This window comes from Rhinoraja longicauda, chromosome 18 (assembly GCF_053455715.1).
Source record: "Rhinoraja longicauda isolate Sanriku21f chromosome 18, sRhiLon1.1, whole genome shotgun sequence".
NCBI classification, from domain to species: Eukaryota; Metazoa; Chordata; class Chondrichthyes; order Rajiformes; family Arhynchobatidae; genus Rhinoraja; species Rhinoraja longicauda.
Genome location: NC_135970.1, coordinates 17,684,168 through 17,698,059, shown reverse-complemented (window position 1 = coordinate 17,698,059; position 13,892 = coordinate 17,684,168). Strand labels below are relative to the sequence as shown.

At 42.7% G+C, this 13,892-nt stretch overlaps 1 protein-coding gene across 3 annotated transcripts in view; it reads left to right on the top strand.

The window, feature by feature from the left end:
• LOC144602279 (tryptophan 5-hydroxylase 1) overlaps positions 1–13,166 on the top strand; it is a 31,571-nt gene extending 18,405 nt beyond the window's left edge. For 2 of the 3 annotated variants that reach the window (XM_078415183.1, XM_078415184.1), the window contains exons 5-11: positions 3,281–3,348; positions 4,784–4,980; positions 7,551–7,686; positions 9,339–9,465; positions 9,558–9,653; positions 10,670–10,803; positions 12,699–13,166. In XM_078415183.1, the coding sequence (XP_078271309.1) occupies positions 3,281–3,348; positions 4,784–4,980; positions 7,551–7,686; positions 9,339–9,465; positions 9,558–9,653; positions 10,670–10,803; positions 12,699–12,873 (933 nt within the window). In that variant the 3' untranslated portion in view covers positions 12,874–13,166. The remainder of the gene's footprint in view (positions 1–3,280; positions 3,349–4,783; positions 4,981–7,550; positions 7,687–9,338; positions 9,466–9,557; positions 9,654–10,669; positions 10,804–12,698) is intronic. The other variant, XM_078415185.1, reaches the window with a different exon arrangement.
• The last annotated feature ends 726 nt before the right edge of the window (positions 13,167–13,892 follow it).

Below are 13,892 nucleotides of genomic sequence, written 5' to 3'. Positions count from 1 at the left end.
GTGGACCTCTGAGGGGATTTCAAGTGCGCTCTCGTAATTTTGTCTGGATTGAAGGAGGTACACTACCAGTTGTGAGAAAATCGGTGGTGCACCTGTAGTAATAAATCTTAGTTGCCAGGCCATAGGGAGAAGACTTGTATGGGAAAGCCAAGGAAGCGGTCTTGATCATGGGATTGTTCCAAAAGGAATGTCCTAGGGACCGTGACAGTGCAAGGGAGGTGGTGATTTAGGAGTTGAGGGAGGGAATGGTCAGGAGGTCTGAAGTCACTTCTTGTTCTCTGCAAATCTCTCCATGCCCAACATCAGTGCCGTAAAGTCAGTTACCTCATGAGTTCAGCCTTCTCCCCTGCTTTCAGCTGGCTGCATGTAGTTCAGAAACGAATCATTTGTTAAAAATAAATATAATAAATATAAATAAAAATAAATTGTTTAAAAATAAAATGTATTAATTAAATTAGGCAGTCAGGCCCTCAAACAGCTTAGGATGATTATCTATCATAGACACCAACAGCAAGGAATGATAAGCCTATCAACATAATTTTCTCCACTAATAGAGCACTGCTTAAGCCCATTTTCAAATTTTTCTGATTTAAAGAAATGAATGATTCATGGGCATTTGGCAGCAGCAAGCCATCAAAAGGCGATTGTGACATTCTGTGTACGAGGGCCAGAGCTGGAATAACGTTTATTCAGAAATGAACTCTCACATTCACGGGGAAGCTGCCTGTGTCACCTATTCTGGGGTGGTTCAGTGAATGCATCAGTGTAGTGGCATCAGAGGCAAACTTCATTGGATTTTTTTATACATAGCATTCATTATCCTTTTGCCTGATCTTTCCATGAGAACTGTGATTGCTGGCAGGCTAACTGTAGCCCTTGCAACACCACCCATTATGTGTGAGTTGCAATAGGGAAGGTCAGACTTGACCCACTTATCTATTCCCTGAAATCCATTTGCATCAGAGACGTGGTTGAGGATGGTCACTGTGTGGAGACTAAAAGTGAGCAACAGGTTCATCTTATTACTGGCCACAATAGCACAGATATACATTGGATCAATGATTGGCAATGGACCTTCTGGGTCTGAGTGACACATTGCAATTAATTCATTGAATGTTTAGTTTTAGTTCAGAGATACAGCATGAAAACAGGGCTTACGCCCACTGAAACCATTGATCACTATTCACAATAGTTCAATGTTACCCCACTTCCTACACACTAAGGGCAATTTACAGAGGCCAATTAACCTACAAACCTGCACATCTTTGGGATGTGAGAGGAAACCAGAGCACCCGGAGGAAATCCACTTTGCCACAGGGAGAATGTGCAAACTCCACACAGACAGCACCCGAGGTCAGGATCGAACTCGGGTCTCTGGTGCTGTGAGGCAGCAGCTCTAACAGTTGCACCACTGTGCCACCCATCACCTAGAATGTCTAGCTGAGGTGAAACACATCTGAGTAAACTATGAGGTGATATCATTTAGAGTTTCTTTTCATGATTACTGTCAGTCGTCAATGTTTATATTGTTAATGTTCAATGTTCAATGTTAAAACGACAAGGGTGGGGGTTGTTTTTTTAAACGACAAGGGTGGGGGTTGTTTTTATAAAATCTTCAATGCCTTCCGTTTTCTAGGCCCCCACTCCTCATCCTTACTATGGATGTCCAGTCACTCTACACCTCCATCCACCACCAGGAAGGTCTTAAAGCCCTCCGTTTCTTCCTCGACCATAGAACCAGCCAATTTCCATCTACCAATACTCTCCTCCGCCTAGCAGAGCTGGTCCTTACCTTTAACAACTTCCCCTTCAACTCCTCCTACTTCTTCCAAATCCAAGGCATAGCTATGGGCACTCGCATGGGCCCCAGCTTTGCCTGCCTCTTTGTAGGGTATGTTGAACAATCACTGTTCCAGTCTTACACTGGCCCTATCCCAGAACTCTATCTCCGCTACATTGACGACTGCATCGGTGCTACCTCCTGCACCCATGCAGAACTCACTGACTTCATCAACTTCACAACTAATTTCCATCCTGCACTCAAATTCACTTTGACCATCTCCGACATCCTACCATTTCTAGATCTCACCGTCTCCATCACAGGAGACAGACCATTGACTGACATCTATTACAAACCCATTGACTCCCACAGCTATCTAGACTAAACTTCTTCCCACCCTGCTTCCTGTAAAGACTCTATCCCCTACTCCCAATTCCTCCATCTACGCTGCATCTATGTCCAGGATGAGGTTTTCTATACTAGGTCATTGGAGATGTCCTCATTCTTTAGGGAACGGGTTTCCCCATTTCCATTATAGATGAAGCTCTCACTAGGGTCTCCTCGATATCCCACAGCTCCGCTCTTGCTCCCCCTCCCCATTCATAACAAGGTCAGAATCACCCTTGTCCTCACCTTCCACCCCATCAGCCATGGCATACAGCATGTAATCCTCCAACATTTTTGCCACTTCCAACGGGATCCCATTACTGGCCACATCTTCCCATCTCCATCCCTTTCTGCTTTCCACAGAGACTGTTTCCTCCGCAACTCCCTGGTCAACTCGTCCCTTCCCACCCAAACCACCTCCTCCACAGGTACTTTCCCCTGCAACTGCAGGAGATGCAACACCTGTCCCTTTAACTCCCTCCTTGACTCCATCCAAGGACCCGAACAGTCTTTTCAGGTGAGGCAGAGGTTCAATTGCACCTCCTCCAACCTCATCTACTTTATCTGCTGTTCCAGGTGTCAACTCCTGTATACCGGCAAGACCAAGCGCAGGCTCGGCGATCGTTTCGCTGAACACTTACGTTCAATCCACCTTAACCTACCTGATCTCCCAGTTGCTCAGAACTTTAACTCCCTCTCCCATTCCCAATCTGACCTTTCTGTCCTGGGCCTCCTCCATTGTCAGAGTGAGGCCCATCGCAAATTGGAGGAACAGCAGCTCATATTTCGCTTGGGTAGCTTACACCCCAGTGGTATGAACACTGACTTCTCTAACTTCAAATAGCCCTTGGTTTCTCTCTCTCTCCATCCCCTCCCCCTTCCCAGTTCTCCCACCAGTCTTACTGTCTCCGATTACATTCTATCTCTGTCCCATGCACTCCCCTGACATCAGTCTGAAGAAGGGTCTCGACCCGAAATGTCACCTATTCCTTCTCTCCAGAGATGCGGCCTGTCCCACTGAGTTACTCCAGCATTTTGTGTCTAGTCTTCAATGTTTCATTGATTGAGAGAATGACTGAATATTTCCTCATTTCTTTATTCCGGCTTCAAAAGGGATTCAAAGACAATGTATATCGAAAAAGGAGAAAATACTTCGCTGATGTGGCCATGGACTATAAATAGTAAGTGCACAGTTTATAATCCTGAAATACCATCCTATGCCAGTTGAAAGAGCATTATTTGACGTTATCATTTTCTTTAGTTTAGTTTAGTTTAGGTTAGAGATACAGATTGGAAACAGGTCCTTCCACCCACCGAGTCCACGCTGACTAACATCCGTCCACACTAATTCTATGTTATCCCACATTCTCATCCACTTCCTACACACTAGGGGCAATTTACAGAGGCCAATTAACCTGCAAACCTGCACTTCTTTCGGATGTGGGAAGAAACCAGTGCACCCGGGGAAAATCTATGCGGTTCCAAACTTCACACAAACAGCACCCTCAGGATCGAACCCGGGTCTCTGACGCTGTGAGCAGCAGCTTTACCAGCTTTGCCACTGTGCTGCCCAACTGTATCAACATGTTGGTGACATTATCTTCACTTCCATTATGGTACATTCCTCAGTCTGGGGAAGTTACTGTAGGAAAGCCTGAGCTCAAGGGATGTGATGAGTGGCTGGGGAACTTATATTCAGGATGAGGAATTTTGAGACGTGATTCAAACTTATTCCAAGAAACCACTGTCAGTATAGAACAATGTACAAATGCTGCACAATTTCAGTGGGACAAGAGGGTATCTGGCTCAGGGGAATTGGAATCAAAAGTTGGCAGGCAAATTGTATGGAGGGCTGACTTTAAGGTAGAGATGTCTCATTCGTAGACCTGGTTCTAGGGAATGAAAGCTGTCATTTGCACCAAATTTCGGTGAGAGGAACATTCATGAGATGTGATGAGTACATTATAAAATTTAGGTTTGTTATTGAAAAATAAAAGGAGTAATCCAAAGTTTAAACAAAACATAACTTTTAAATGTATGTTTTAAATGGAGTAATGCCAGTTTGGTGGGATGGGAGTGATTCTTGTGCAGATAAACTCACCGCTCACTGATCTCCATTGATTCATTATTAAACAATACATCAATGGAAATGGTCATAGTTGTTATCAGATACATCCTGGTCTCATTCCACACCATCTCTGCAAACAACACCAACCACACAACCTTAAAAGATAAATGTGATCCTCAAGTTCCGTCCATTTGCACTTCCATAGTTTGCTCCAACAGTGGAAATTGTGTCATCAGCTGTCAAAACCTAAGATCTGAAATTCACTCCTTTATGATGTCCCTTAAAACCTGACTTTTGCTCCAATCTTTTCTTGTGCGAACAAAACTTCCAAGGCAGACTGTTGTCGATAGGAAATATTGATATTGGCACCATGAGAATTGATGGAAAAGCATTTCTTTCCCACAAGAGTAAATATCCCTTACTTTGAGCACAATGTCACAAAGAACTATTACCCAATAGGATGTTGGCGTGAAATAGACTGAGATGTTGTAGTAACCCCTCACAGCTGGTATGCAAGGCCATGCAAAATTAACTGTGACCTCCCTCAGTGGCGATCCCATTCCACGGATAGAATTTACTGAGGAAGAAGTAAAGACCTGGGGCACCGTTTTCCGAGAGTTGACTAAGCTGTATCCAACCCACGCCTGCAGAGAATATCTCAAGAACCTGCCTCTGCTAACAAAATATTGCGGTTACAGGGAGGACAATATCCCTCAGTTGGAAGACGTTTCCAAATTCCTTAAGGGTGAGTTGCAGAAATCATAATACTGTGGAAAATCATGAATTTGATTTTACTTTCTAATGTTATAACTGCTGTGTCATTGTACAACTGGTAAAGCATCTCATGGTGTCAGTAAATAATGATCAATAGCATCTAGTATTGTGCTCTGAAGTTACCTGTCATATATTTTACCCTTGCTTGATGGGGTTAGTGCCTCACATCACCCCTTGTGGTTGCAAGTTACACATTCTCTGATTTGATTCTATGAATCACAGTTCCTGATTTGACACCATGAGTCTCCTCCAGGTTTGATGCTAAAATAGGTTATATTTTAGGGCATAAGGAACTGCAGATGCTGGAAACTTGAGCAAAACACAAAGTGCTGGAGGAATTCGGTGGGTCAGGCAGCAACTGTAGTGGAAATGGACAGGTGATGTTTCAGGTCGGAACCCTTCTTCAGACTGTATTTTGATGCCTATGTTAGATATGGGAGATAATCATCCTGGCAAGTAAATATATTACTTAAAATGGATCTCTCCCAAGTGTTGGACTCCATGGCTCAGTCAGATTCATTTACTAACGCCCAGCAGGCTGACAGTATTTTGACAGCTGTTTATGTGTGAGTGGTCCATGCCAACATCAGGATAATTGTACATGATCCTGATCCAGAATTCCCAAAGATCATCTCTAGGCAGCACAGTGGTGCAGTGGTCCACTAAAGACCCAGGTTCGATCCTGACTATGGGTACTGTGTGTACGGAGTTTGTACGTTCTCCCTTTGACCACGTGGGTTTAGACCAGGTGTTCTAGTCTCCTCCCATACTCCAAACACCTGCATGTTTGTAGGTTATTGGCTTCTGTAAATTGTAAATTGTCCCTAATATGTAGCATAGTGCTAGAGTACAGGGTGATCACTGGTCGGTGAGAACTCGGTGGGCTGTAGGGCCTGTTTCCACGCTGTATTTCTAAAGTCTAATGTCTAATGTCGGGCCTCCAATGGATCATTTTCTCAAATGCATGGAGTACATGATTTTGAATCATGTAGAGCATATAAACATGAGACCGCATGTTCCGATCCAGTTTCTATCACAAAGGCTCAGTGTGGGAACTATGAATGGGTACTTTGGAAACTGTACACTGTACCCCAGGACTTGAACACCAGTATTGGAAATTCTAATGTACAAAAAAGTAAATACAAAGAAATACTGCAGTTCAGGGGAACACCGGTTACATTTCCTTTAAGTATCCTAATACAGAGACATGTTATTCCTCGGCATCCATTATAATTCAGCCAGACAATAACTGGAGTGAGGGTATTTATATTATATTCATCAAATATGTATCAAATGATCCCAAATTAATTACTTTCTCTGTGAAACCTGTATTCCACCAGTTTGTGGAAAATATCCATTAACACGGTCAAGACCTGAAATGATCAGATACAGAAAAGGTTTTGAGAGTGTAGCTGCCAATGACTCTGCACAGAAACAGGCCCTTCAGTCCAACTCTGGAAGGCCTGGATTAAATGCATGTGGAGAGGATGTTTCCACTAGTGGGAGAGTCTAGGACCTCAGAATAGAAGGACGTACCTTTAGAAAAACAGATGAGGAGGAATCTCTTTAGTCAGAGGATGGTGAATCTGCGAAATTCATTGCCACAAACGGCTGTGGAGGCCAAGTCATAGGGTATGTTTAAAGCAGATTGACAGATTCTTGATTAGTAAGGGTGTCAAAGATTATGGGGAGAAGGCAGGAGAATTAGGTTGAGAGGGAAAGATTGATCAACCATTTTGGAGTAGACTTGATGGGCCAAATGGCCTAATTCTGCTTCTATGACTAATGAATTTATGAACTCGTCCATGCCAACCAAGATGCCCCATCTAAATTAGTTCCATTTGCCTGTGCCTGGTCCATAATCCTCCAAACCTTTCCTATCCATTTACCTATCCAAATGTCTTTTAAATTTGTTATTTACCTACCTCAAATACTTAATCTGCCAGCTCGTTCCATAACCCCACTACCTTCTGTATGAAAAAGCTGCCCCTCAGGTTCCTATGGCCCTGCGCATCTTGAACCTATGCCCTCTAGTTCTGGATTATTTTGGAAAAAGACTGTGTGCATTCTCTCTGCTATCATTAGTTTGGAATCATTACGATATTTAAAGGGCGAGAAACTGGTTTGCTGACGTGTTATTTACGAAGGGGAAATCGAATTATAGTGATCTTCCATTTTTTAAAAGATGACTGAAGTTGACAACTTTGTTCCAGGAACATTGTTTATATTGTGAAAGCTCAAGTGTAGGGAACACAAGGAATTTGGTGGTGAAAAAGAAAGTTAGATGCTTTTATTGTGCAGTGAAATAACCTGGAAAGGCAACTGCAGTGGACATTATTAGAGACATTAACAGAAAGAAAAGAGTGGTTGGGTGAGGTGGTGTGAGATTAGGTTAATCGACTTAAAAAGGATAAACTTGTTGGTTGAAATGCTGCATACCAACATCGAGCAATCCTGTGTTCATGTCTATTCTTGACATTCATTTAATTGCTCAATTTACTTCCTTCACTTATGCCCTAACTCTTTGCTCCTACCTTTCAGAACTGACTGGGTTCACTATCCGACCAGTGGCTGGATACCTGTCTCCCCGGGACTTCCTGGCTGGTCTGGCTTTCCGAGTCTTTCATTGTACTCAATATGTGAGGCACAGTTCAGACCCTCTGTACACACCTGAACCGTGAGTGTCTCATTTGCTACAGTCCAGTGTGATATTGAACAATGTGTAAGGCAGAGCAGCCCAGTAGGACAGCATGAGTTGATTTATGCGGAGCAACACATTTATTTAATTTAAATAAAATTAAATCAGAGACCACTGCTGCAAATAAAGGAACTCTTTAACACCTCTGCCAAGATTTAAGAGTGAGTCCCAACACTTAAATATAGTTTGTATTACAGCCTAAGTGACAACTGTTCCTAATTTCATTAGTAGAAGATGTATAATGGGACTCAGGAAGGAATACCTTATAAGGGACTCAGGAAGGAAACCTGATAAATTATTCGATACTAATGGGGGGGTGCAATGTAACAGATGTATTCTAATGCCCTTGCAGACTGTAGGTTGCAGGCCTTAGGTAAACGGATTAATATTAAAACGTCAAATGTATTGAATGAGTTCCAATGTAAGTACTAAGGTAGTTTGTTCAGTACCGTGAATTCTCAATGAAGATGGATTTAAAATGCAGAGTAAGATTTACATTAAGGGGAGGAATTGAGAAGAGTTTTATCTTAAGGTCATAAGTGATAGGAGCAGAATTAGGCTATTCAGCGCATCAAGTCTACTCCGCCATGATTGAATGGCGGATCTATTTCTCCCTCATAAACCCCATTCTCCTGCCTTCTCCCCATAACCCCTGACACCCATACTAATCAAGAATCTATCTGCCTTAAAAATATCCATTGACGACCTCCACAGCCTTCTGTGGCAAAGAATTCCACAGATTGACCACCCTCTGACTAAATAAATTCCTTCTGATCTCCTTCCTGAAGGAACATCCTTTAATTCGGCGACTATGACCTCTCGTCCTAGACTCTCCCACTAGTGGAAAAATCCTCTCCACATCCACTCTATCCAAGCCTTTCACCATCCAGCGAGTATAGACCCAGTTGTCAAATGGTCATAAGTTAACCCACTCATTCCTGGGATCATTCTTGTAAGCCTCCTCTGGACTCTCTCCAGGGCCAGCACATCCTTCCTCAGATATGGTGCCCAAAATTGCTCACAATACGGCCTGACCAGCGCCTTATAGAGCCTCAGCATTAGATCCCTCTTTGTGTATTCTAGCCCTCTTGAAATAAACGTTAGCATTGCATTTGCCATGTCTGTAAAATGTGTAAATGACCGTAGAGTTGAATGAATGTCACCCATAACACCAAGTTGCAGACTCACAGACCAATCCCATTGTACAAATTAAACATTACAAAATACACATTTAGTGTAGATGGGCAACACGGCTGGCATGAATATGATGGGCTGAAGAGCACAGTTCCATGCTGAAAACTCCATGACTGTGATAAATCTACAGCTTCACAGCCTGACTTAAACATGTTTTCTTAGTAAGGAAGTTGACCCCACAAGACAAAGCCAACAGCTTCCTCCATGAAAATATATATTTAGAAACATTACATGGCATTTTTATCCTCAAAGTGATATTTGTTTTCTATTTATTGCAATGTTGCTGTCCAAATTATGTCTTTAATTGGATTTTAATTGTAACATGTACAGTTTAGTATTTTGTTCACCCCCATTGTATGGACAATGCCATAGTTTTAGTAAGTCACAATGTCTTTTTTATTCTCTCATTTGGCAGTCTTTTGTATTTTTGCTTTCAGTGACACATGCCATGAGCTGATGGGACATGTTCCCCTTCTGGCTGAGCCAAGTTTTGCCCAGTTTTCTCAGGAGATTGGCTTGGCTTCTCTGGGAGCCTCTGATGAAGCAGTTCAGAAACTAGCCACTGTAAGTCATAGCAACTTTGCGAGCAGGTTTTAATTGGTATATGCGGTTAGCTGAATTTTAATGACCCTTTTTGCTGTTGATTTATTTTATAGTGTTACTTCTTCACTGTGGAGTTTGGACTGTGTAAACAGGATGGCCTGCTGAGAGTGTATGGGGCAGGTCTGCTGTCCTCTGTCAGTGAGCTGAAGGTGAGAGTTATTCTGAGGCTGGGATCTGCACTTGACCTGCACAGTTAGCATCAAAGTGTGATGGAAGGATACTTTCCTGTTTTCCTTTGCACGGTGTTTTATCTGGAATTATCCAGAGTATGAGGACATTATCACCTGCAGATCCTCCGACCCTTAATCTCACCATTGCACCTTTCTCTGATCTCCAGCCCTCATTCTCACCATTGCAAGTATTCGGGTTTACTTCTATTTTTACAAAAACTAATAGGTGTTCCTCTTTTCCTTCCTCGGCTCCAGCTGCAACAGTTCGTAGTTTCTACTTCTTTCCTCATTAGTGCTCATTGCATCATGATAAACTATTATTTAACAAGTCCCAAGAACTCTGAAACTCTTCACTTCCTTTGGTCTGTTCACAACCTCCCACCCTGATATCTTCAAAGTGTTGCATCTGAATTGACCTCGTATTTATAGTTTGTGGTGATCTGCATTTAAAAAAAAATATTCTTTTACTCATTACTCAAGCAGGAGTACTGAAGTTGCAAAGCTCTCTTTCAGTCAGAGGGTGGTGAAGGTGTGGAATTCTCTGCCTCAGAAGGCAGTGGAGGCCAGTTCGTTGGATGCTTTCAAGAGAGAGCTGGATAGAGCTCTTAAGGATAGCGGAGTGAGGGGGTATGGGGAGAAGGCAGGAACGGGGTACTGATTGAGAGTGATCAGCCATGATCGCATTGAATGGCGGTGCTGGCTCGAAGGGCTGAATGGCCTACTCCTGCACCTATTGTCTATTGTCTATTGTCTATAAAAGACACTAAGCGCTGGAGTAACTCATCAGTTCAGGCAGCATCCATGGAGAACCTGAATCAGTCTGAAGAAGGGTCCTGACCCGAAACATCGCCTATCTGCGTTCTCCACAGATGCTGCCTGACTCGCTGAGTTACTCCAGCGCTTTGTGTCTTTTTTTGGGTAAAGCAGCATTTGCAATTCCTTGTTTCTACCTCCCTGTTGAAGACCACTGATCTGTGCATTCTATTACCTTACAGTACTCGATCTCGGGGAATGCCAAGGTGAAGCCTTTCGACCCGAAAGTCACTTGCAAGCAGGAGTGTCTCATCACCACATTTCAAGATGTTTACTTTGTTTCAGAAAGTTTTGAGGAAGCAAAAGAAAAGATGAGGTGAGTAGGCAGGGGACTTGGGGGTATGAAGAAAGACTGGATAGACTAGGCTTGTACTCGCTGGAATTTAGAAGACTGAGGGGGGATCTTATTGAAACATATAAAATTCTTAAGGGGTTGGAGAGGCTAGATGCGGGAAGATTGTTCCCGATGTTGGGGAAGTCCAGAACCAGGGGTCACAGCTTAAGGATAAGGGGGATGTCTTTTAGGACCGAGATGAGAAAACATTTCTTCACACAGAGAGTGGTGAGTCTGTGGAATTCTCTGCCACAGAAGGTAGTTGAGGCCAGTTCATTGGCTATATTTAAGAGGGAGTTAGATGTGGCCCTTATGGCTAAAGGGATCAGGGGGTATGGAGAGAAGGCAAGTACAGGTTACTGAGCTGGATAATCAGCCATGATCATATTGAATGGCGGTGCAGGCTCGAAGGGCCGAATGGCCTACTCCTGCACCTATTTTCTATGTTTCTATGCTTCTAAGGGGGGTGAGGACTATGCAGTGAATTAAACACAGGACTCTATTCAAACCCATGGTGTTTGTGGTGTATATTAAGAATTAGATGACAATGGAGGGGGTGTGATAAAGAAGTTTGCAGATTGTACAAAAATTTGATTGTGTGATTGACAGGGAGGAAAAAAGTAGCAATTTGAAGGAGGATATAAATGGTCAGTTCAGTTGATCATCCATCAATAAATGGAATTCAGCCTAGGGAAGTGTAAGGTAATGCATTTAGTGTGGTTGCGGGTAGGGAGATGGTTGGTGTGACAGCAAGACAAGGATTATACAATAACTGGAGCGTTACTGAGAAGCATGGAGGAAGGTGGCAAGGCAGGTTAATAAGATGGTTACCAAAAGCTTAACACACATATGCATTTCTTTATTAGTTGAGGAGACAGAATGTGAACGCAAGGAGATTATTTATTAACTATATACAACAATAGTCAGACCAGAGATAGACACAAAAAGCTGGAGTAACTCAGCGGGACAGGCAGCATCTCTGGAGAGAAGGAATGGGTGCCATTTCAGGTCGAGACCCTTTTTCAGACTTCGGTTTAAACCAGCATCTGCAGTTCCTTCTTACACAATAGTCAGACCAGTTTTAGTACTGCATAGAGTTCTGGACACAATATTGCAAGGTTGATGTGGACGTGGAGAAGATTGATAAGTAAGTTGTCAGGACCAGAACATGTTTGTTGTAAGGATTGGATTTGCTGTGATTATTTTCTTCGAAATAGAGGTTGAGGTGTGTTTATAATTGTGAGTGGTCTAGAGGGAGGAAATGGGGTCTGTTTCTCTTCGTAAAAGGGTCAAAAAGGAGGGACAGATTGAAAGTAATTGGTGAAAGGCTTAGTGGGGAAATGAAGGAAAAGGATTTCACCAAGTGTTTCAAGGCCATCTTGAATCAAAATTCACTATTTACGTTATATTGCTCACTCATTATTTTATATATTACATACTGTGTAGAAGTATGGGGAAACACCTACACAACTAGCACTAATTCAATCGTTATATTGCAAAAAAGAGCACTGTCTGTTGTTATTCTACTTGGTTTTATAATCATGGGATATGGGCTAATATATCCTCCCACACTCCAAAGACTTACAGATTTGTAGGTTAATTGGCTTTGGTAAAAATTGTAAATTGTCCCTAGTGTATAGGATAGTGTTCATATACTGGGATCACTGGTCGGCGGGGACTCGGTGGGCTGAAGGGCCTGATTCCATGCTGTATCTCTAAAACCAAATTGGATGTGGGCTCCAAGCAACTATATATTTACAGTCAGGAACACAGAAGGCCGGGGTTGGATCCTGGGACTCTCTGCCGCACCAGTGGAGGAAGTCTTTATATTGGCACAGAAAGCTCATTAACTTAATTTATCAATTTTGCTCTTGAAGGGAATTTGCAAAGACCATCAAGCGTCCATTCAGTGTGCGATACAACCCCTACACGCAGACGGTGGATGTTCTGAAAGACACCAAGAGCATCGCTAATGTGGTGAAGGAACTTCGCAATGAACTGGATACTATCTCTGATGCTCTCAGCAGGATGAACAAACACTTCGGCATCTGAAACCTTGCATCCGGACACCCTACCACCAAAACCTAGCCCCCATATCCATTGTTCTTCTAATCTTGGTTATTACTGCTTTGGTGTGATTAGATGAATTACCAGGCAAAACATTAACCTGCAAAAATAGCCTTTGACAGCAAGCCAAACTGAAACTATCAGTCTTGCAACAGCAAGCAGATATCTTTGTGTTGAAAGGAACTGCAGATGCTGGTTTTTCTGCCGAAGATAGACGCAAAATGCTAGAGTATCTCAGCGGTTCAGGCAGCATCTCTGGAGAAAAAGGATGGGTAACGTTTTGGGTCGGGACCCTTCTTCAGACTGCCTTGGAAGTCTGAGGAAGGGTCTCCACTCGAAACATGACCCATGCTTTTTCTCCAGAGATGCTGCCTGAACCGCCGAGAGACCCCAGCACTTTGTGTCTATCTCTGAGCAGATATCTTTGAATCTTCAGCACTTATCCACTGCTTCCTGTTCAAATTATCATCTTTAAGAAACTTCTCAGTGCTTTTAACATCTTCTAGCCTCGGTTATTGCAGACTCTGCAGAAAGTTTAATTTATTGTCACGTGTACCAAGGTACAATGAAAAGCTTTGCAGCCAGATATTGCAGCCAGGTCTATCATTGTTCCAGGGAAAACGAATTTCTCAAAGGAAAGACTATCAGTCTCAATCATTCACTTTGTTGGGTGAAAATGTACATTATGTAGTCTTTCACACTAAAGGAGGAGTAGGTGTACAGCAGGTTCTTAATTTTTCCATTGACTGTAAATAAAATTGTACATGAATAGGCCACCTTCCTTGATATCACCCACCCACTGGCTGCAACCTTGGCAGTCCCATAGTTCCCAGAAAGATCAAGGCCTCGATTCCTAACCCTAACCATTCCATGTTTGAATTGTTTCTCTGTTTCAAATGCCTCTGGCAATCATTTAAAACGTATTTAAATTAAAAAAATAAAAACTTTATTGTGAAAACACAAAACTATTATTAATTCAAACATAAATATGGAGAGAGCTAATT